Source organism: Hydra viridissima, unplaced genomic scaffold (assembly GCF_058129835.1).
Source record: "Hydra viridissima isolate aposymbiotic clone 2 unplaced genomic scaffold, HvirCarnegie_v1 scaffold_3, whole genome shotgun sequence".
Classification (NCBI taxonomy): domain Eukaryota; kingdom Metazoa; phylum Cnidaria; class Hydrozoa; order Anthoathecata; family Hydridae; genus Hydra; species Hydra viridissima.
The window spans coordinates 15,193,821-15,216,313 of NW_028324302.1; the positions used below are offsets into that span (position 1 = coordinate 15,193,821).

Genomic DNA, 22,493 nt, shown 5'->3' on the forward strand with positions numbered 1-22,493 from the left:
AATTTGGTTCTGATACAGATCAGAAGAATTTAACTCTGTAAAGAATAACTCAAAATCATTTCTAAAAAGAAACAATTCACAAGATTTTCACATAATGCTAGCAATCTATGTTAGATACATCTCCTACATTTTCTAAATGTGAAACTATCTGTGAAGTTTCATCTAAAAGCTCTGCTGAATCACTCAGTTCATCTCTAATATTCTCAACTGTTTCGTTACATATTTCAGTTTCTTTGTCTCCACTTATTTGAAAGCCTATTATTTCTTCATCAGTTATATATGAATTTTCCTCAGATGAGTCATCTCTCATACTACTATCAATTTTTGTTTTTTTCGAACTTACATTATCATATTCTGATGCAAAACGCTTAATTGTAGAAGGAGGATTGTTGAGCAAATTTATTGAGGCCAGCAGGTCAGTTTTTAATTTTATCAAATGATCATATCCATCATCTTTTGAAAAAGCAGTTATATTTCTCAACAAATTTTGACATTGAAGAGCAAGATCTTTTCTCTGACCATCAGACTCAATAAAAGCTGCATCAGAAAACTCTACTTTAGATGAAAGTTGATCTTCTAATTTAGCTTCTGTTTTTGAGTTCAAAATAATACTCCCTAATTGCAGCGTTTCTTTTTGGGGAAGAGATTTAGATTGAAGTTTAACAGCAATGTTTAAAGTTTTAACAGGAGTAGAAGCTGTTGCATTTTGATGTAACCCAAATTTACCATGTGCATCCACCCATGGCTTTATGCAAGAGTAGTCAAGATTAATTAATGGATTAGAAGTATAGGAAACATGCAACATATCCCAGCCCCAATCAGGAAACGAGTTAAACACTGAACAAAGATGTTTGCAAGGTAGTTTAAATTGTTGCCACCCAGAACAGTTACATGACGGTAGATTGTTGGCATCACCAAATGAAACAGTGTATGACTGACTGCTATCTGTTCCAGAAGTATCTTGTACCCAAAACAATCCAGGCTGTACATGACTGACCTAAAATTCAACTTAATAATAAGCAATCTTTTTGTTTGTAACTTTAAGAAAAAAATCTTTTGCAAAGTGCAAAGTATTAGAGTAAATTTATGTCAAGATAACCAGAGACAACCTTAGTAACTTCTTTTTTAACCATAATTAGCACTCCATGAAATTGAAAATAACCCCAAAATTCAAAAACAAAATCCAAACATATTTAAATTTGGAACCAATCTACTCAAGGGTGTCTGTCAAAAGTTTGATAAAACTAGTAAATAACTGTTGTAGATTTGAGAATAGAAAGGTTGATAAACTCAGGCTGGCAAGTTTTTTTAAATACTAATTCTATTATTAATAATAAACTAGATATTATTAAAAGAATTAAAAATTATAGTGAAATAAAAACTATTTGTGTTTAATATCCGATTAAAAAACAAATGTAAAAATTTTCATTTGAATTATTTGTCACTATTCAGATAAATATTAAAAAACGAATGTAAAAAATTTCATTTGAATTATTTGTCACTATTCAAATAATATCAAAAAAGCAACTGAAAAATAATAAAGTACTTTAATCAAATATATTTTTTATAGAAAACACTTCACTTTATAGAAAATGAAGAAATCTCCCTTTACAATTACATTTACTAATTATCCATTAAAAAATTCTACTTTATCCTCAAAGTGTTGCTAGAAAATGGTTAAATAAACTTTAAATTACTTCTTATGAGTTAAATTAAAAATACCATGTGATTTTAAAGTAATATTGGAAGTCATTCCATGTGTTCTTGTGTAGTAAGATTCAACATGAGTTTGAAATCCTGATAAAAAGCTTGTTCTTTTTTCCTTAAGGAAGAGGACTCCTTTAAAAAATTAGCTATTTCTTATCTGAGTAGAGATGGATGTACTCTTCATGCACTTTTCTTGTATTGTAAATAAATGACAAGCTTCAATATGAGTTTTGGTTTATGTAAAAAGAATAGGTTACATGATACCTGCTTTGTATAGATTAAGACCTTTTTATTTAAAAACATTAAAAAAAAATACTTATCTGATCAAAATGCAGGAAATATAAAAAATAGAAGAAATTCATTAACCTTTTTCATTATTCAGATGATTTTCTGTTGCACTAAAAGCTAGTTCTTTTACTATAACATTTAGAAGATAATGTTTCCGAAAAAGAGCATAAAAATTTTTAATCAAAAATATAATAATAAACTAAATTCTATGGAAATATGACAGGTTTTAATGGGCTAGAATAATTGAAAAAAATTATCCACCAAAACAGTTTTTATGATCTTCAAGAACTGGTTTATGTGTATGCTATAACAACGAATCATTGTATGATAATTTTTTTTTACAAGAACATGTTATTAAGGAGAAAAAATCAACAATATTCTGGGGTTTTTCATATTTCATGGAGTGTTAAGCTTAAAAAATCAAGAATATCCAAGAACATTGGACCAGCTTTTTAGAACATTTTGTCTTCACATAAAATTACCAATTTAAAAATTAGTAATATTTTAACCTGATAAATTGCTGATTCACTTGACTTTATTTGATCAAGCACATGAAGGATAACCGAAGCAGGTTTATCCACTAAACATGTTGGCAACTGATCACCATATAAAACTTTGAGCTCATTTGCTTGAGTGTATGATTTTCGATTCCATTCTACATACCTGCAAAAGCAACCTAACAGAATTCTAATAAATATTTAACACATTAAAGTAACAAAAAATGATAAAAAAATAAGTAAATAAAAACTTGAGAGTTTTTAATGTAGAGGGTTTATAAAGTTAAAAATCATTAAAAAAACTTGGATATAACCTTCTGTAGAAATCTGGAATTATTCTATCTACAAGTTTCTCAATCAATGAACCAAGCTTCTTCCCTCTCATAAGGTTTATATGTGCTTCTTTTAACAATTTAATGTCTAGATCAATAGTTGATTCATTGTGGATTGCAGTCATAAAGTCTTCTGGTCTGTAACCCACAATCCATTTCTAAATATTGACTGTAAGAATTAATTGAGCTAAAAGATTAAGAAAAAATCTTTAAGAAAGTTTTTTATTCATTTTTTTAAATTGCAACTGAATAATAATAGTTTCAATAAAACTTTCTCTTACCTTTGCTTCCAGCAACCATTTTGAATTAAACCAACTCCTCAAACTTGCACAGCTTCGCCACACTTCAGAATTCTCTAACTGTAGCGCTGCTTCATGCAAAACCTCTTCATTGTATGCATTAGCGATAGCCTGGAAATGTTCATACAAAATGCCTAAATCACCTTGTATTGCATAATCTGATTTGCTGAGCCATTCATGCCAACTGCGTTGACGAGATGAATCAGAGATAAACAAACTGCAAGCTTTAAAAAAATAAATCTCAATTTACAAAAAAAGTTGATTTCATAGAAATTCTCAAAAATATAATTTAAAATGAAAACCTTTAGATTGATTTTACATAAAAAAACAATGAATTTTTTGTCAAATAAAAATGTTTACTCCTAGTTTTTTTAACTTTAAAAAAAGAGACAAATACTTTACTTCAGGATTGCTTTGAATTTTCATAAGTAACTATGATAAACAGAATGTATTTAGTGGAACAAAAATCTGACCTGGAAAAACATTTAAAACAGCATCTGTCTGCTCCTCTGCATAATCTGTGGTGATATACTTAGGCATCCATGCTGGATTCCATTCCTTTACAGTATTTAGTCCTTGTATAATGGATTCTTTGTTTCTTATTTCCAATATAAATGTTGCCACCAATTGATGATCAACATTTGTCTGCACAAATAGACAAAACATTGGAAACGGAACATGCTGAACACTATTGGTGATTTCACACAGTATAACCTTGTTGCCATACCTTTTAAGCAACCTTTGCTGCTGAGGAGTCTGGTGACAAAAGATTAATGTTGATTTTGGTGCCTGATCTTCTTTTAAAAGAGGAGAAGGTTCCTTACTATCAACATACTCAGATTGGACAATTAGATTTTCAGCTGGGCGAGATTGCTGAAGCTTTATGGCTAGCAGGTTAAGTTCCTCACGAATCTCAGAAGATAGTCTTAAAAAACCAATGGATTTTTTTTTTAAAAAAAACTTAAAGATATATAAAGATCTGGATCTAAAAAGTTCTTTAAGTACTTAGACTTACAAAACCAATACTTTCATATAACCAAAGAAACATATTGACAGCAGGCCATCAAAAATAATAAATTTTTTTCTACTTTTATAATTTTACTAACCTATTTAGCTAAATTTTACAGAAAAAAGTCAAGGTTATTTACAGAAAAAAGATGGAATTACTTAGATGCCATGATTTGGTTTCATTTTATGTTTGAACCTACATAAAAATTAAAGTACTATGTTGCAAAGAAAGAAAATTTTCTTTAGGAATTTTTTAAGATAGTCATTAAATGCCATTAACTATCAGTTAAAAGCATTTAATGACTATCTTAAAAAATTCCTTAAGAAAATCAACTTAACTTCATTTTGGCAAAAAAAAGTTTGTTTGGTTCTTTTTAGAATTTCTCCTTAGAAATTAAGGAAACTTATCACATAATTTGGAATCAAATGTAATATCATTTTTGATTTTATTATGAAAATTAAAATACTTTATATCCAAAAAACAATACTCAAGCAAAACAAAAACTATATCTACTATATAAATACTATACAAAAACTATATCAGAACCATATCTTCAACCAAGCAAAACTATATCAAAACTATATCTTCAATCAAGCAAAACTTGCAATTATCTTTAACCAAAAGTAAAATAGTGATATTTTAATGTGTAGATGATGAGTGCAGTTTATGGTGAAAAAATACCTGATGGGTTTGGAAGAGTTTTTATTATCTTTATAAACTTTATCTAAGATTTGATGAAGAAAAATGTTTTATCGGTGAAGTACTACTTAGTATTTTTAAAACATAAAAAGAACGCACATCAAAGTAACAGGTATTAATAAGAGATATAACAATAGAAAGAAGGTTGTGATTTAGAAGGTTACGCATGGATGTAAAGAGAAATTGTTCCAATTTTCAGAGCCCATTTTCTGCGTACTCAGCTGTTTTAGCAAATGTTTCCCATAATTCAAAAAACACAAAAAAAAGAAAAGAAAAAAAAAATTCTAAAACCTAAAAAACCAAAAAAAACTGGATCAGTTTCTCAATAAAATTTTTAAATTTTGAAAAAAAAAAAAAAAAAAAAGAGGCCACATCAATGTGGTCATTCCATATATATCTAAGGATTGTAATGATATAAATTCAGATCTTACATTTTGTAGTCACTACTTATTACCATCACAAAAAATACTATAGTTACTACTTACCACCATTTTAAAAAGTGAAAACTTAAAAAAAAAAAATCAATATTGATCAATTTACAGCAAACAAAAACTTTGGCTTTATTTTCAAAAAGAGTCTTTTATTGCAACCATTTTAAAGTGTTGATAAATGTTTCAAACTTAAAAGCCCTTTTGTTTTCTTTAGGACTTCAAGGGTGTAGCTACACTTAATGAATATTTATTTTTAGACTAGTATTTAAATAAAAAAATTGTTACCTACAGTGTCTCAAAAAATTATCCGACCAAACAAGTTTTTCCCAAAAAAAAATGTTTACGCTCTAAATTATACTAAAAACAATGAATAGCGATACTTACTTTGTCTGTCATTTTAATTCTATTGGGAATAGTATGTTATTTAGCGTTCATATTTTTTGATTCATGCTTCAGTTGGTTTATTATTTGTCCTAAGAGGAACTTAGTATTGAATAGGCTTGTAAAAAAATTATCCGACCAAGCGATATTTAGGTAAGTTTAATTAATTTTATGTGAAATTTGTTGAAATATTTTAGCAAATTTTTATACAATTAATGAAATTGCATAACAAAAAACTGTTTTTTTGTAGTAAAAAAAAAAATTATGTATGAAAAAAAGGTTTCATGTTTTTTTAAGTAAAATGGTGGGAGGTAAACGTCACTGGACTGTTTCTCAGAGAAGTTTAGCTGTTGATCTAGTCAATCAGGGTAAAACCTATCATCAGGTGCAGCAAGAGACTGGAATTCCTCATAATACAGTATCCGACATAATGAAGAAGTATAATTTGATCGGAACAACAGCCACAAAAGAAGGGCAGGGTCGCAAAAAAAAGACTTCTAAGAGTTTTGATAGAAACTTAATTATACAAGTCAAGAAAAATTTCTGCTCGAAAACTGGCTGAGCAAGCTGAAGAGAATTATGGAATCAAATTATCCCATCAGACAATCAGAAATCATATCCGAGACCAGGGATTTCAAGGACGACTTGTGCGTAATAAACCATATTTGAGTAAGAAACACATGAAAAGAAGATTGGAGTTTGCTAAGAAGTTCAAAAACATGCTGTTAAGTTTCTGGAAAAAGATCCTGTGGAGCGACGAATCGAAATTCAACTTAAAGTCATCTGATGGAGCCCAAAAAGTTTGGAGAAAAGCCGGAGAAGCCTACAAATTAAGCTGCGTGAGAGGAACTGTCAAGTATGGCGGCAGTAACGTGATGGTATGGGGTTCAATGGCTTGGAAGGGTGTCGGAAAACTCCAATTTATTGATACTTTAATGGATCAGGTGCAATACAGAAACATATTAAGGCAAAATTTGAAGTCATCTGCTCGAAAACTTCGGCTAGGATCTGATATTACATTTCAGCAAGATAACGATCCCAAGCATAGTGTCACTAAAACCAAGGAGTGGTTTGCTGAAAATAATGTTGAGGTCTTGGAATGGCCCGCACAATCACTAGACCTTAATCCCATTGAACATTTGTGGGAAATTTTAGACCGAAAAATTGGAGATCGGTCATTTTCCAAAAAAGATACCCTCAAAGTGGCAATTGAAGAAGCCTGGGAAAAGATTCAACTAGAAGAAACAAAATCTTTAGTTGAATCAATGCCTAGACGTCTAGAAGCTGTAATCCAAGCAAAGGGAGGCCCAACAAAGTATTAAAATAATTGTTTTGTTATATAATAACTTGTTATGAAACAAACAATGTGTTTGGTCAAATATTTTTTTGACAATAAAAAAACGACCTAAGTTCCTTTATTTTAAGACTGAAAACCTTGTGATTCATATTTTACATTAAAATAAATAAAATCTATTTAAAAACATGTTCTTTTATTTTCATTAATCTTGAGTTTACCAAAAAAGTCTAAATTTATGAAAATACAGCACTTTTTTTAGGAAAAATATTTTTAAAAATGTTTGGTCGGATAATTTTTTGAGACACTGTAATTCAAACTTTATTCCAATTTAATACTTGAGTCAATAGGGAATATACATATGGATATGGGATGAATCGAATATGAAATGTCTTGGATAATGCCATCCTAGAACTTTTCCTAAGGCTGATGATATCATCAGTTTGGTTGATCTTGAACCAGAAAAAAGAAAAATCTTTATGTGGCAATCAGGACTCAGTATTCTTAATGTAAATGCAGCTGTTTGCTTACCTCATAAATATACTTGAAGGAATATTGTTTACATTATAAGACATGCTGTAACCATTATTAGGTAAAAAAAAGTCTACAATAAGTAGTGAATGTGTTCACTAAAAAGCTTGCGGCTGTTCTTAATGTTGATGAAAATAAAAAGTGGATTAAGAAACCACAAAAACAAAAAACATATGAGTTAGATTAGGGATGTCAAACTCAAAATAAAGCCAATTTTAAAAAATAAATAATTTATTTGAAAATTGGCTTAAGAGTGAAACCATTGAAAAGTTTCTAACGTTTCAAATGTTTCCCAGAATTTGGAATACAATATTTTAGAAAATATAATGTTTGAGTGATATTATTGTAAAAGACTGTTGTGGATACTGCTGTGGATATAGTTTAAAAGATCATCCACGTAGCGGAAGACAAAGAAAATCATAAAAGTAGATCAAATCATTAAACACAAATCTGGGAATACCAAGAAAACATTTTCTTTGCACAAGGGGTAAGTCGATTGGTCAAGATCAATGGAAATATGAATGATCCTATTTATGAGGATATTTAAAAAAAAAATTTTTTATCATATCCCGACTAAAGATGCCACAGACCTGGAGATTTCATTTGGATAATGATCCCAAACACACATCCTAATTGCTAAAACAGGGATTTTTTACTTCAAATGTGAGAGTTTTATGCTGACCTTAATAACCGGAATTGATCCCAATAGAATACTTGAATTCATCATTTGATAAAAATTTTTTCCAAAAGGAAACATTTTTATTTAAGAACATTTTTGCAAACCTTAACTACTTTAGTCAATTTTGTTTTGAAACAAGAGGGTTTCTTCTTTACTATACAGCCTCGAAAACCAGTTTCTTGTAAACAACAAATGGTTGGGGCTGATACTACATTATACTGTTCTTCCTATATCTCATACTAACATCTAAAAATGATTGATAATAATATTTTGAGTGCAAAGCATTATGATGTAGAGCACTGAGAAAATGTGGGGAGTTAGAAGAAAAAAACAAACTCCCAAATCAACTCCCAGCTCTTTTTGGATATACACCAGTTGATGCATCAACAGGAAAATTAAAATCAAAAAACTAGAAATAAAACAGGCAATAACAAACTTTTGGCATTGTAATTAACATAGTATTAGTGATATATAAAAATTAAAGATTTACAAGAAAAATTTAACTACCTTACCGGTATTGACCAAGCATACAGGTTGCATAAAAAATCATATGAAATTTTGTTTAAAATGTTCTATTGTGATGAATCTTAGAGCTAAACCTACAAAAATTGGAGAGCAGTAGTTTAAAACACCACTTTCTTTGTCTTTAAAAGTGTTTGTAAAACTCCTCTAAATGAGTCAAAGATGATTAATAAAAATGCTATCAAAAGAGCTGATTTCTGCAGGAATAAATACTGCAGAAATGTTTGAAGTTGCACTTTGGCATCTGTTTACAGATTGAAAAACAAATCAGATGACAAATGTAGGCCTTAGAAAAGTGAATCAGATGACAAATGTAGGCCTGGAGGACACCCGCAAACTGCTAAATCTCCTCCTTTGATTAAAAGGGTCAAGTCAAAAATAAAAAGTGATCCTGTAAGATCTATTAAAAAATGGCTAGGGAAGGATAACCTAAATCAAAGTCAAGGGCAAAAACAAAAAAACATCAAGCATACTTTTCAAATGAAACACCCTACAGCAGTTATAGTTTTTATCTTTATTGCCTCAGATGGAAAAAAAATGCCTCCAGTGTTTTTTCCTAGAGGTTTAAACATTACAGCTGATGTCTATCTAGATGAATTGAAAAAGAAGAATCTGCCCTAGGTAAAGTCCAACTTCAACCCAGACATAAAGATTGTGTTCCAGCAGGATGGGACTCCTGTCCATACTGCCAAAAAAGTTCAAAAATGGTTGTCAACAAATATGCCTGGGTTCCTCCAAGCAACCTGCAAGCAACCTGCAAGCAGCCTCCAAGCAACCTGCAAGCAGCTTCCAAGCAGCTCTGACCTGAACCCATTAGACTATGAAGGGAAATTGAGTCCAAGGTTTGTGCCACCTCCCATTTAAACTTGAAGTTTCTAGAAGTTGCTATAAAGAAGCAGTGGTCAAAAATTAAAGAGCCCTACATCAAGAAAGTTTACTCATGGTTCAGAACTTGCCTGAAGGTAACAATTGCTATCAAATGAGGATTGATATTGAATGATTGTTTTGCTAAAGAATGAATAATAATATTTTATTTATGCAGATTTCTATTTTTATTATGCTTTAGAGCAGTAGGCTTAATTTTGTAAAAAGTTGAAACATTTTTCTTATGAGTTTCTACACACTTTGTACACATACAACTCCAATATTTTTATTATACACAGATTATTAATCAAATTTAAATTTGTCAAATTATATTGGAGTAATAAAGAGAAAAGATTTATAATTTACCACAATTATCCTTTTTTTATTTGTTAAAAGCCATCACTCAACAGTTAACAAACCAACTGATTACCTGATAATCAAATTGCCCAACTTGTGCAGCAGAGATTTAATATTGTCAATTTATTGTATTTCATAGTTGATACCTCATCAGATATTGTGAATCAAAGAAATTTTTAAGGGAATTAGATATATATGGAATAACCCCATTGATATGATCTTTTTTCCTCCAGAATTTAAGACTTTGAAGAGCCAACAAAATTGGCCCTGTGGGCCAGCAGCTTGGCACCCTTAACTTGGGCTACCTTATTAAAAGTATGTAAGATAAAGTAAAGACTGCCAGTGGAAGACAAAGACTTTGAATACTAACACTGGTTCTCATCTTTTATACAATAAGAAAAAAGAGCATCTCAAGAAAAAAAGGTTTGTTTTGAGTTTTTTTAATTAGAAATACTAAAACATAGTCTTCATATTTACTTGGATTGTCTTGAAGCATTCTATTCCATTTTGATGCATAAAAAATGAAGAAAGTCTGATTAAACTGATTTTTAACAACACTTTCTTAAATTCATTTTTAAAAAATCTTTTCTCTCAAATTTCATGTGAAAAAAACCAATAAAAACAATTTTTTTAAATTTATTACAAAGCCATGGATTTTTATAACTCTCAATGGCAAAATTTTGATACACTGTATTTATTTACTTTTCACATTTAAAAAATCAAATCTTTATATCCCATAAAGTCATGCTTAAAAAAAAACAAATATTTTGAAAAATCAAATCTTTACATCCCATTAAGATGATCTTAATGGAATTCAATTTCCTTTAATAAGTTAAGAGTTGTAATTTTTTTTTAAAAAAAACAACTCTTAAACTTATTAAAGGAAAAACACCAGAAGTGTTTACTGCCTCAAAATACACAATTCAAAATACAAAATGTATTATAAATCACATGTACCATACTTTAATCCATTTAGAATGTAAGAAGAAGAAAATATTAATCTGTGGAAAAATGCACCTCAACTTATATATTTGTTGTAAAAAATAAAACTTGTCTTTTCATTTAAAAATAGGAGATATACACTAGTATATACAGTTTTATATATCAACCAAATTTAATTTAAGCCTAATTTTATTTTATTTTATTTTTTTTTTCAAAATGCAATTAATTTAAATGTGATAATTTTAACCTTTAAATGCAATTATCTTAGAAAATGGCAAAAATGAACTTAAGGCAGCCCCGTTAACCTTGACAATATAAGCTATTATAAAGTATGTTTTTATTCTTCAACCAACATGTTAAGTTGATGAAAAATTCTTTGAAAATCATAAATCATTAAATTTGTCAAAAGATTATTTATAAAATTTGCCAATACCGTGTCAGCATCTTGGCTTTGTTCATATAATTTCGAATATCTTTGGTGCTTGGATAGTATCTTCTCCTATGTTTTGAAGGAAGATTTTTCCCAGCAAAAAGATCTCTTTCTACAAAGTCATCAAGGTGTTTTTTAATATCATTAAGATTAGCTGTTCCTTCCCATGTCAATTTGATAATCTTGTCTTTAATCAAAGGATCAATAGGTTCATGATCAGCATTTTCCTATAAAAATAAATATAACATGTATTGGGTATGTATGTATGTATGTATGTATGTATGTATGTATGTATGTATGTATGTATGTATGTATGTATGTATGTATGTATGTATGTATGTATGCATGTATGTATGTATGTATGTATGTATGTATCCGTGTATCCATGTATACATGTATGCATGCATGCATTTTAATGAGGAACAAATTCTTTAGTAAATTTTTTTTTTAATCAAGAATATTTCATTTTGATTATTTTTTATACATTACTTTGTCAGAAATCAAATTAGATTTTAATTGCACAACTGAAATAACAATTATTAATAATAAAAATAAAGTTAAACCATTTACCTCTCCAACACCATGGTTGTGTTCATTTAAGCCTGGTAATCGACCAATGAATGCAAAGTAACAACTTACTTTCCCATTTGTCTCAAGTAGCGCTTGTCGAACTTTTTTTGAAGCAGTTTCACAGACACGCTTTGTTTTTCTTGGGACCTATCAAAAAAGAGAACTGATTTTAAACTTTCACAATATTATTCATTTAATTTATAACACTTAAAAAACCAGCTTTATTATTAAAAATAATTGTTACAAAAATGATCAATATTGTCAAGATATCATTCAGTTATTTCAAAAACCATGAAAATGTGCACCTTTTTCACAAAGCAACATCATACTGTATGAAAATTACTACACAAATTAAAATTTATGATTGATATGTTAGCAAGTCCATAGTTTTCCTTCAGTAAAAGCCTTGGGACACTGTAAAAATATCTCACCTTAAACTGCGGGAACTTAGCAATCATTTTTACAGTTATTTTTACAGGACAGTCAATTTTCTTTGTGCGTAGACGAGTTGCAGGTACTTCTTTAATAGGAAGACCCATCTGTGAAAAAAATAAACATTTCAAGAAAGTCACAAAAAACCACAAGAATAACACCTCTTTATCCTTTCATATTTCCTATTGAATATTGTAGTTTACTTTCTGATTGGGCAAACAAACAACTTTTTTCTTACTTTATACACAGTTTTAAAAACACTTTTGTTACATTCTTTTTCTACATGGTATACAGGGTGCGGCAGCGATTCGCAAACTAATTTTTGGTTAGGTTTTGTGATGTAAATAAAATACTTCCGCAATTTGTTTTTTTTGATTAATGTTCAATGACCGTCTCAGATTTTAATAAATTGTGAATAGAAAAAATTTTAAAAGTTTTACAATGGAAGCCAAAAGAACCGAAGTTTTAAATTTGATTCACGCGGGTTTGTCTGCACGTGAAGTGATTCCTGTTTCTGGAGTATCTAAAACTACATTTTACAAAGTGAAAAAACGTGGCAGTGCTGAAAGAGCCAAAGTGCCATCTCCAGTGAATAAAAAAATTGATAAAAAATTCACAGAAAAGCTTAATAAGCATGTTGAAAAGAATCCTACTGTATCCATCAGAAAGACAGCAAAATTGTTCAATATTGATGAAAGGACAGTCAGAAGAACTCTAAAAACACTTGGAAAAGTCAGTGTGGCCCGACCTTCATGTCAACTTTTAACAGAAAGACTAAAAACTTTACGGTTGGAATAATCAAAGAAGCTTCTGAATCAGCTAAAAAGCCATGCTTTGTCAACAGTTAAAGTTTACTCAGATGAAAAACTTTTTAGTATTGACTGTTTGATAAATAGGCGTAATGACAGGTTCATTGTCAAGGGACTATATAATAAGCACCTGCCAGTCCTTCCTTCCTAGGCTTGAGGCAGTGATAAAAAAAAAAGGAGACTTAATTGAATGTTAAGGTGGGAAAAGTATTTATCTTCAACTTTTCTCCTATTAATATACCATGAAAATAATTTTTTAATGCTTTAAAAATTCATTTTGAAAAATGTTCTAAAAAGTTCCTGAATCGCTGCCACACCCTGTAAATAACTGCTAAATTATACACAGCATTTGTTAGTACTATTTACATTAAACAATACTGTGTATAGTTTAGCAGTTATAAGTATGTTTCTGATTTTTGCAGAATTAATTTCTCTAACATATTATATTTTATACTTCATGAACTCTCTAAATGTATAAGCCATAAAAACTTTCGGAACTTTTAAATTTGGCAGTAATTAACCTTTTTTTTTCACATCCTATTTACCTCTTATAGAGGCTTACATATAGGCTACATAAAAGTCAAAAAAATAGTCTTGGGTATAGAGTGGGGAATCCAATAAGCCAAATTTTGGCATGAGCAATTAGGAATTTTACTATGATTTAAAAGAAGTTAGAATATAAGGATTTTTTTAAATTTCCTTTTTCTTTTTATATATATATATATATATATATATATATATATATATATATATATATATATATATATATATATATATATATATATATATATATATATGTATATATATATATATATATGTATATATATATATATATGTATATATATATATATATATATGTACAAGTTTATAAGTTTTTTAACGTTTTTGTTTTGAAAATACTTCTTCTGTATTCTCTTTAAAATCATAAGCAAAATTGGTATCATTTTAAAAAACATCTGACATATAGCATAAAAAGCAGTGGTCAAATTGATCATTGTCTTGTAATGAAAAACTATTAGATAATGAGAACACTAAGTTTTATCCCAATGGAATCCCTGGGTCTATGCACTATAAACTTTTAGTTTTCTGTTTAGTCTGCTGTATATAGGGTTGTGTCTTTGCTGTAAGTAAAGAGATCAAATAATTCTATGAAATGATGAATAGAGAGTTGAATGAGTGTATCTATCAATACTTTCTTATTTTTATGTAAAAAATTGCTCACTATCCATTTTTTAAAATTGTCCAATAAATTTTTTACTGTTCAATTTAATTTTTACTTTTATGTCAATGCAAAGATTAGTTCCTTGTAAGAATTTGAGTGTCAACATGCAAAATTGTGTTTTGAATTGAGAATGGTTCAAAAACAAACTAAGTTCCAGTTGATCTAATAGTTGCACATTTTCCATCTCAATCAGCAGAATTCTAAAAACTCAAAGTTTACAGTCAGATTATTATCTTTTAATAATCCATGCATTTCTTTTAGATTGTGAAATAAAATGTGATGTTTGGTTGAACATTAGAGTTAATTGTTAATTAGAGTTAATGCTTACAAATCTCTAAAACATCATTTGACTGTACTCATAGATGAAAATAACAAATCAATTGTTTTTTTGATATATCTTTAGTTTGCAATTTAAATTTCTTTTTTAAGTTTTTTTCTTACAAATTTCCATTTTTCAAAGTAATAGACAAGTTGTTATTCATTCTTGAACTTTTAAAAGCTAAATATTTTGGACTTTTACAATTCCGAAATTCACCACTATTCATGTTTTTGAACAACTGAGATCAATCACTACTTCAAATTTTTTTAAATAAAGATGTAAATATGGGAAAATTTGTAACAGTGTCCATGAGAAAGTTTGACATAATGCCACCAGCATTTTGAAATTATGCAGCCAGCAGCTAGAAAGACTCTCCGTCTCCAAGTAGTAGTCATCAACAAATAAAAAAGGTAAACCTGATTTCCTAAAAACTATTTCTGATATTGTTCTTTATTGGTTGGCAGTTTATAAAGAAAGAAGAGAAGCTGCTATCAGATGTACAAAAGCATTAAGTGATTTGAATGAAAAATTTGCAGGAGGTACTGTAAAAATATTATAATTTAAATCATTTGATTTTATATCTATAGCTTAGCCCTATTGGTGTGTTTATGAATAAGCTATAGCTGAGGCTATAGCTTCTGGGTACCAGCAAAAATGTGGCAGTAATGGCTGAAACCTGGCCTAATCAATCAACCAATTTTGAATCGGAAATAATTTCCGATTTGTTGGAAACCTAAGAGAACACCTGGTACAAACTATAAAATTTGATACCATCTCACACTTCACAGTGCCATATAAGGTCTCGCCTTAGAATTTTTCTGTCCATTTGTGCAATCTCTTCTTCAATTGCTGCTGTAAAAAAATTATTGCTTATATCTTGCATCTAATCTGTTGGTGAAGAAGCATTTGGTTGTTTTTCTACAATCAACATCATCTTATGATTTAAATCCTAAACAGCACCTGATCAAGCAAAGACCAGTTTATTCAGCAGCACATCATCTGTTAAGTAGCTTTAATAGCAATTGTCATAAAAGATGCTTCTGCCAATAGCCAGGAGGAACTTAGAACTCTAAATCAGCTTAGTCCAATATGATTGGTGGAGCCGGACTTTCACCAGAAGTTTGTTTAAGTAGGGTAAAGGCCCTTTACCCTTGAATTTTCCAATAATAAGCTTGTGCTTGAAGCTCCCTCACCCAAGAAGCTCTATATATTGCTGGGAGTGGTGAAGCATTTACTTAAAACCTCAGTGATCAATGTCCAGGATCAAGGAATGGCCAGCTGCATTACATATTTCTATTCATGATGGATATTTCATTGGCAATTATTGCATGAAGCTTATAAAAGGATCCAGCAAACTTCAGCAGCCCTCTAAAACATCAAACATTGGTCATTGCTACAATTATAACTTCTCACTCTTTAAAGATGTTGTCACTTCATGATTTGGAAACAATTTGGATCAGGATTTTGAAGAAAAAATTTTGAAGTTCAAAACAAGTTACATCAGTCTCCATTTCTGTCAAAAAAGGTTCAGATTAGTATTTTATCATGTACCTCAAATCATCAAGATGAAAAAAAAGCGACTTTTAATTTCAAGCCACATTGGGAAAGATATAAAAGCTGTTTAAATTATGTTTTCCATTGGAAAAAAAAAATTTTTTTTGTTTTTGGGTGTGTAGGAGATAGGCCTCCAGTTCTTTCTAGAGTCATTCTGCAATTGTAGAGAAAATAAATTTTAAATAGAAATTGTTTACTTTTTTAAAAAAACTAAATATTATACATATGTTCAAGAATATATATATATATATATATATATATATATATATATATATATATATATATATATATATATATATATATATATATATATATATATATATTAATAGCTTTTTTTTTCAGAAAATATATTTTGAACTTTTAAAAATCAGAATTATAACATTTTTCATAGGCAAAATGAATCACTTGATAATCACTTCAAATAGAAAAAAATCTCATCGAAATAAATCAAGAATTTTAAAATTACTTGTTATGAACTCATGCTGGCATGTAGTATCACCCTCTCAAAAGGATACTTTTTTTAATATTAGGTTTCCATATTTTCAAACTGTTTCGGATTCTCCACACTTAAAAGTGGTCAGGTGCCAAATAATAAACTCTTAATTATATATTTTTCAGAAATTGTAATTCTAGAATATAATACAAGACCTTGATGAATTAACAGAGAATATCCAACTTAGATGTAGATCTGGTTTTGAATTGATTAATTACAAATGTATATGTAGAATGGATGAAGTAATTTAAAAAAGTAACAGAAAAATATCTATATGAATATTCATTTATACCTTAATACGTTTTTCCATGCTTTGTAAACGTATTTTTTGTCTTGTAACTTCAGTTTTATCTTTACCAAGATGGCAAATATACATTTTATCAGCCACATAAACATATGGCACACCATCAAATTGGACATCTGGGCTTTCAAAAAATACTCTATAGTTTTTTCTCCCCATATCAATTCCTCCTTCTAATATTGAAAAAATATTAGTAATCTAATGTTTGAAATAGTTTTTACAAAGTATTTATATTGTATTGAACTTTCAAAGAAACTGTTCTACATATCTATTAACTATCATTTAAAAATATATATTAAATTTAAAAACTAATGCTTTTCATTATTATAACATATAAGGTAGGGTAAAGTGGGGTAATAAGATCAGAGGAGCAATAGGATCAATTTTAGAATAGTCTAATTTAAATTACTTAATGCAGTTATGTAAAAGAGAAATTACTTATTTTTACATAGTAGAGGTTTACTTACTAAATCAGGGAGTTGTTTAAAACATTTCTTGGGTTTACAGCTATTTTATAACCATTATTAATTTGATATTTAATATTGATGTTTTTTACGGCAGTTCAAAGGCTTGTTCAAAGTTTATGAAAAACTTTGCCGGACTAAGTGCTTTTAAGTTTTTAATTAAAAAGTATATATCCTGTTGTTTGTTTTTATTTTTCTTGAAAGTAAAGTAGTATCTAAGTTATGTAAGTACTTTCTTAAATCTACACAATTCTACTTAAGTAATGTTTTGACATAAAAAAAAAATTTTAATGTTTTATTTTTTTTAGTTAAAAATAGCAAAGTCGTTGAGCCATCTAATAAAGATTTATATATTTTAAACATACACCTTTAAGATTAGCTTACACAAAAAAAATTCTGCATTACTAGCAAAAGTAAGACTTATTTGAGATGCTTGTATCTAATTTTTAACATTATTGTTTAATTAGAGTATGAAACTTTTATTTAAAATTCAGTTGCTCTTAATGCCCTCCCTGACAAGTAAAAATGGCAAACCCTTTTCTTTTTTTTTTTGTGTTTTTTTTTAGCTTCAAACCAGTTATGGCACTATAAGAAAATCTTTTTTTTTTTTTCAGAATAAAGTGGTATGCCTGGTATAAGCATATGTTGTCTGCCTTTAGGGAAAAAAAATTTGAAACTTCACAATAGTCATTTATTTAAATAGAAAAATCTAAAAGTATATAAAAAAAAAAAAAGTGGTCTTAATGCCCTCCTTTGCCCTATATGTATACAATCTATTTGATTTCAAGAGTAAAATTAATTTTCAAATACAAGTTTTTAAAGATAAAATCCTTGGTGTTGAGGCCATTGGATTAGTATTGGCCCTAGGCCCTAACTCTTACCCCTAAAATCCATGCATTAACTTAATCGCTGAAATTTTTAACCATTTATCAGTATATAAAACTGTGAATGCAAAATATTAAATATTAAATTTTAAACAAAACCTTAAAAATCCAATGCTATACTAAAAGGTATAACATACAACCTGTTATTCCAAATTGCTTCATTTTTCTCATTGATACAAATGTTGAGAGGGTTTCTTCTGCATACTGCTTCACTAGCTCATGAGCCTCTTGAGCAGTTGTACAGACAAATAGTTGAGGATACTTTGACAACTCTAAAGATGGTTGAAGCTCAACCTCTGTCATAATTATATCAGTTTGATGTGAATCATCACTGGCGTTTGGTGAATTTACTGTAACATTCATCGATGTTAAAACATCATGTGAAACTCCAGCTTCAAATGGCATTGAATTAGTGTCATTTGAAACCTCTAATTGATTTTCAGATTCTTTGCAACTGATATTAACTTCATTTTGACTTTTATGTTGTTGAAACTTCGTATCCTCCTTATTGATTGCAATAGTTCCAACTCTATGTAAATTTTCATATGAAACAGACACATCATAATTATGTTCATTTTGATAAGAAACAGGTCTTGATACCCTGTTTAAAACTGAACTTTGAAGTAGACTAATGCTTTGGTCTTCTTTATTTTGTTGATCTTGATTAGAAGTTTTAAATGAACTATGAGGGAAAAATCCTCTTTTAGAACTAAGAATAAGTGATTGGGCTGCTATTTCTTCTTTTAAATTGTGCTGCAGAACTTCACTTAAATTATCATTCTCTTCGATTAGGTAGTTGGTTTTCACATTTTCATCTAGAGATAATACTTCATTTACAACTGATTCGTTCGTCAATCGTGTTTTGTTGCTATCCGATGTTTGCGCCATTTGGCATTAACTATAAGCTATATGTTAAGGACTCTTTCCCTTTACCATAAGTACAGTGAATAGACGATGGTAGTTAAAGCCATTGGTTTTATTGCATAAAACTGATACCATTATGAACTTTCAACTAAGCTTGTTTCCGGCTCTCTCACTGAGCAAATTAAAAGTTTCATTAGAAATTTTAAGTAATAAAATAAGCATAGCTGTTGAAATTTAAAGATTTATGATCAATCTTCACAATAAATAAAATACTTAAGTACCAAAATGTAAAACAAGATGCGTTTTTAGTGTTTTCGGTTACGTTCATTGTGTAAAGCATTATCTATTTAATAGGGAAAAGTTATCAGTTTGTGCATTTTTTTCAGTTATAACTGGGTACAAAAATAAAGAACTACAACGGAAATTAATGGTAGACGAGCTTTGAAAAAAGCTAATTGACCATTTTAGCTGCGAGCTTGGTAACCTTTGACATATCAGTCTTATTTTAAACCACAAGCATACTTTACTTCTAATAGGCACTCCAGCATAGGAGAACTTTGCTTTTCTTATAAAAATGGTCAAGCTACCTGAAAAGTTTACTTAGCTTATAACCATTTATTTCTCTTTCGCTTTGATTTTTAAATTTTCTTCAAGATCTCGGAATAGTGAAAAGTTCGGTTGTTTTTTTTTTTGAATTTTAAAAAAGCAGTAGAGAAGAGAAATGCTGGTTGTTAAACAACAAAAGTTGCTCTATAACCAGTATTTCTTTTGAAATGACTTTCACTTTGTCGAGTAAAATTTGACGCTGTTTAGCGGAATGCTGAATTGCTTCCTCTAGTTCATCTAAGTGAAAGTGGATTTTCGTCTAGATCTAGATTGTACTTCTTTGATAAATCCCAGATTATCTGAATTCTTTGGAATAGTCTAGACAGTAATTTATTGTTGGTATTTTAAAATATTGACTTTGAATGCATATTGAAAACTTGTTGCTCTTTAGTGTGGGATAAAATTCTGGATTGTACAGGAATCTGCACAAGCTAATAAGATTGCAACGTTTTCTCTTCAAATTATGTCAATATATCACTCTTGATTGCGATGCATAGACTCTTTATTTCAGAAGTAAGAAGTGTTGCATTTTGTGTACAAAGAACTTTTGCTGCTAACCTGACTGGTTCAAGAACAGCAACAAAGTAAGATAAAACGCCTATTAAAATAGACGTTTTATCTTACTTTGGCTTCAATACTAACACTAAAACGTTTTATTGCTACATATGAATTGTGAGGAAATGTCCTTCAATACTTTCCCAATTGAATCTTCGAAGTTAAGGATCTGATGAGATATCAAAATAAACTGTTGCATTTTTTTTCTGCAATCCAAAATAAGTAAAATTTATTTTCTGTGCCGTGTTAAAATTTCTTTTTGAAGGACATCATTTCTCCAAGAAATTGAAATTTTCAAAATAACTTCACAGTTCTTCTTACTTTCGTGATGAGAGGCTGCAGATTTTTTCATGTAAAGGAACAACAAAAAAACTAATTTCAATGTCAGATTTATCGCTGCTTTCTTCCTCCTCGTAGCTTGCTTCTTCCTTTGTGAGAATACTTGAAAAGAGTTTTTATAAAGTAACTTTTGTACTACCAAATGCATTCTGTGCGTATAATAAGTTTGATGCTGAGTTGGAACCAGTTTTCTGAAGTTAACTATTGAGTTCATCCGTCATTTAGAAAATGACACTGCCACCGTTTTTTTTTTTTTTTAATTTTTAGTCTAAACTTTACCACTTTTTTAATAGCCATACTCCATATAGCCATAGTGGTTGTTTTTTTTAAATTATTATTACTATTCATGCACTTTCAATTTCAAAGAAATGTGCTCATCTAATGTAATAGAAGAGCGTTTCCTACTTGACACTAAAGATTTAAAAGTATTTTAAGGTTCCTCTTACCAGCCGTAAACGTTTTTACTAACTGGATTACTTTTTCTGACATTACGGATTAAATAAAAGAGCTGTTGCTTTTATCTGCTTGCCAATAGTTAATAATCACTAAATAAATTGAAAATTTGGAATTGTCTATTATTTAATCATTTCTCATTTCTATTCTTCTAAGCGTAGTTGATGGTTAATAAAATGCTGTTTATTCCCATTTTATTACCAGAGTCTTACATTTTAAATATTTTAAATTTATATATTTACAAGTATATTCTCAAATAAATTTAAAACTTTTTCTTACATTAAAATATGATTTTTTGAGACTTAATTTTTTGTAAAAGAAATATTTTTATATTAAATTCTATATTAATCTTTAAGGATATTATCACAACTGTTGCTTCAGGGTTTAATGTATCAAATTCGTTTTATGGAACAGGTCACCGATAAATTTTTTTTAAAAGTTGTTTTTTTATTTTTCCCATAGCAACTTACTAAAACACAGTGGGTTCCAGGGCTTTTTTGTTTAAAAAAAAATAAAACAAAGAAAGTTATATCGAGCCTTTGGAAGAATCTTTAAACAGCTCCTGCTGTGGAGAACAATATAATTAGCATGCTGACAAAAGGAGAAATGGTATTTAAATATAAAAATATGACAGAATATTATTGCTAAAGATGATGAAGCTGTAATGAAGAACATAGCATTGAGGCATGGCTCTTCTGAACTTTTTTTAGAGCATAATGGCGGAAAAAAGGTTTTGGTTTTCTCTGAACTACACATCAACAGGAGTCAAGAATTTTTTAAAATAATTGTAAATGTAATTGATGAAAACAATGAAAAAAGACATGAAATTTAAAAAAGACATGAAATTTAAATTGTTTTATCGGCTATTGTAGAAGACGTATCTATAGATAACAAAATTTTGAGTAATTACTGTTTGCCATATTCTTTCATTTTTGATTTAAAAGCACCGTGCACAAGATAGGCTCGGCAACTGCAATTAAGGCATGTTTAAACCGAGTTGGGAACTGAACTGAGTAATATAAATCAACCTTCTACTATTTTTTTTGTAGGGCTAGTATATACATGTATATAAATGTAGTATATAATATGTGATATAAATATAAATTTGTTGCAGCCCATAAAAAGTAGAAAATAAGAAAATAAAATCAGAGGAGGGGGGAGGGGGGGGGGAGTTGAGCATTTTGAAAGATAAATTTAATAATCAATACATATCTTATACCGAAGTCAGATATCAAAGTAAATAATTAGTATATATAATGTCGAAGTCGGATAATATCGTAGCATTAAATGCATACTTTTTCTGTAACTTGCATCGTTTCGACAATTACAAATATTGAAATCTGTTCTTTTATTGTTATAAAGAATA

At 29.1% G+C, this 22,493-nt stretch overlaps 1 protein-coding gene across 2 annotated transcripts; it reads right to left on the bottom strand.

Moving 5' to 3' along the window:
• Nucleotides 1–84: 84 nt before the first annotated feature.
• On the bottom strand, nucleotides 85–19,523 carry LOC145202287 (uncharacterized). 2 transcript variants are annotated; one of them, XM_080075182.2, is made up of 10 exons: nucleotides 18,451–19,523; nucleotides 16,954–17,135; nucleotides 12,264–12,371; nucleotides 11,833–11,979; nucleotides 11,266–11,489; nucleotides 3,597–4,048; nucleotides 3,106–3,347; nucleotides 2,807–2,982; nucleotides 2,505–2,658; nucleotides 85–997 (listed from the first exon to the last, which is right to left on the bottom strand). In XM_080075182.2, the coding sequence occupies exons 1-10, from the start codon at nucleotides 19,196–19,198 to the stop codon at nucleotides 98–100; spliced, it is 3,333 nt and encodes a 1,110-aa protein (XP_079931308.2). In that variant the 5' UTR covers nucleotides 19,199–19,523; the 3' UTR covers nucleotides 85–97. The 2 variants fall into 2 exon arrangements, with proteins under 2 accessions (XP_079931308.2, XP_089939699.1); XM_090083573.1 differs by lacking the exon at nucleotides 18,451–19,523 and adding an exon at nucleotides 17,430–17,568.
• Nucleotides 19,524–22,493: the final 2,970 nt, after the last annotated feature.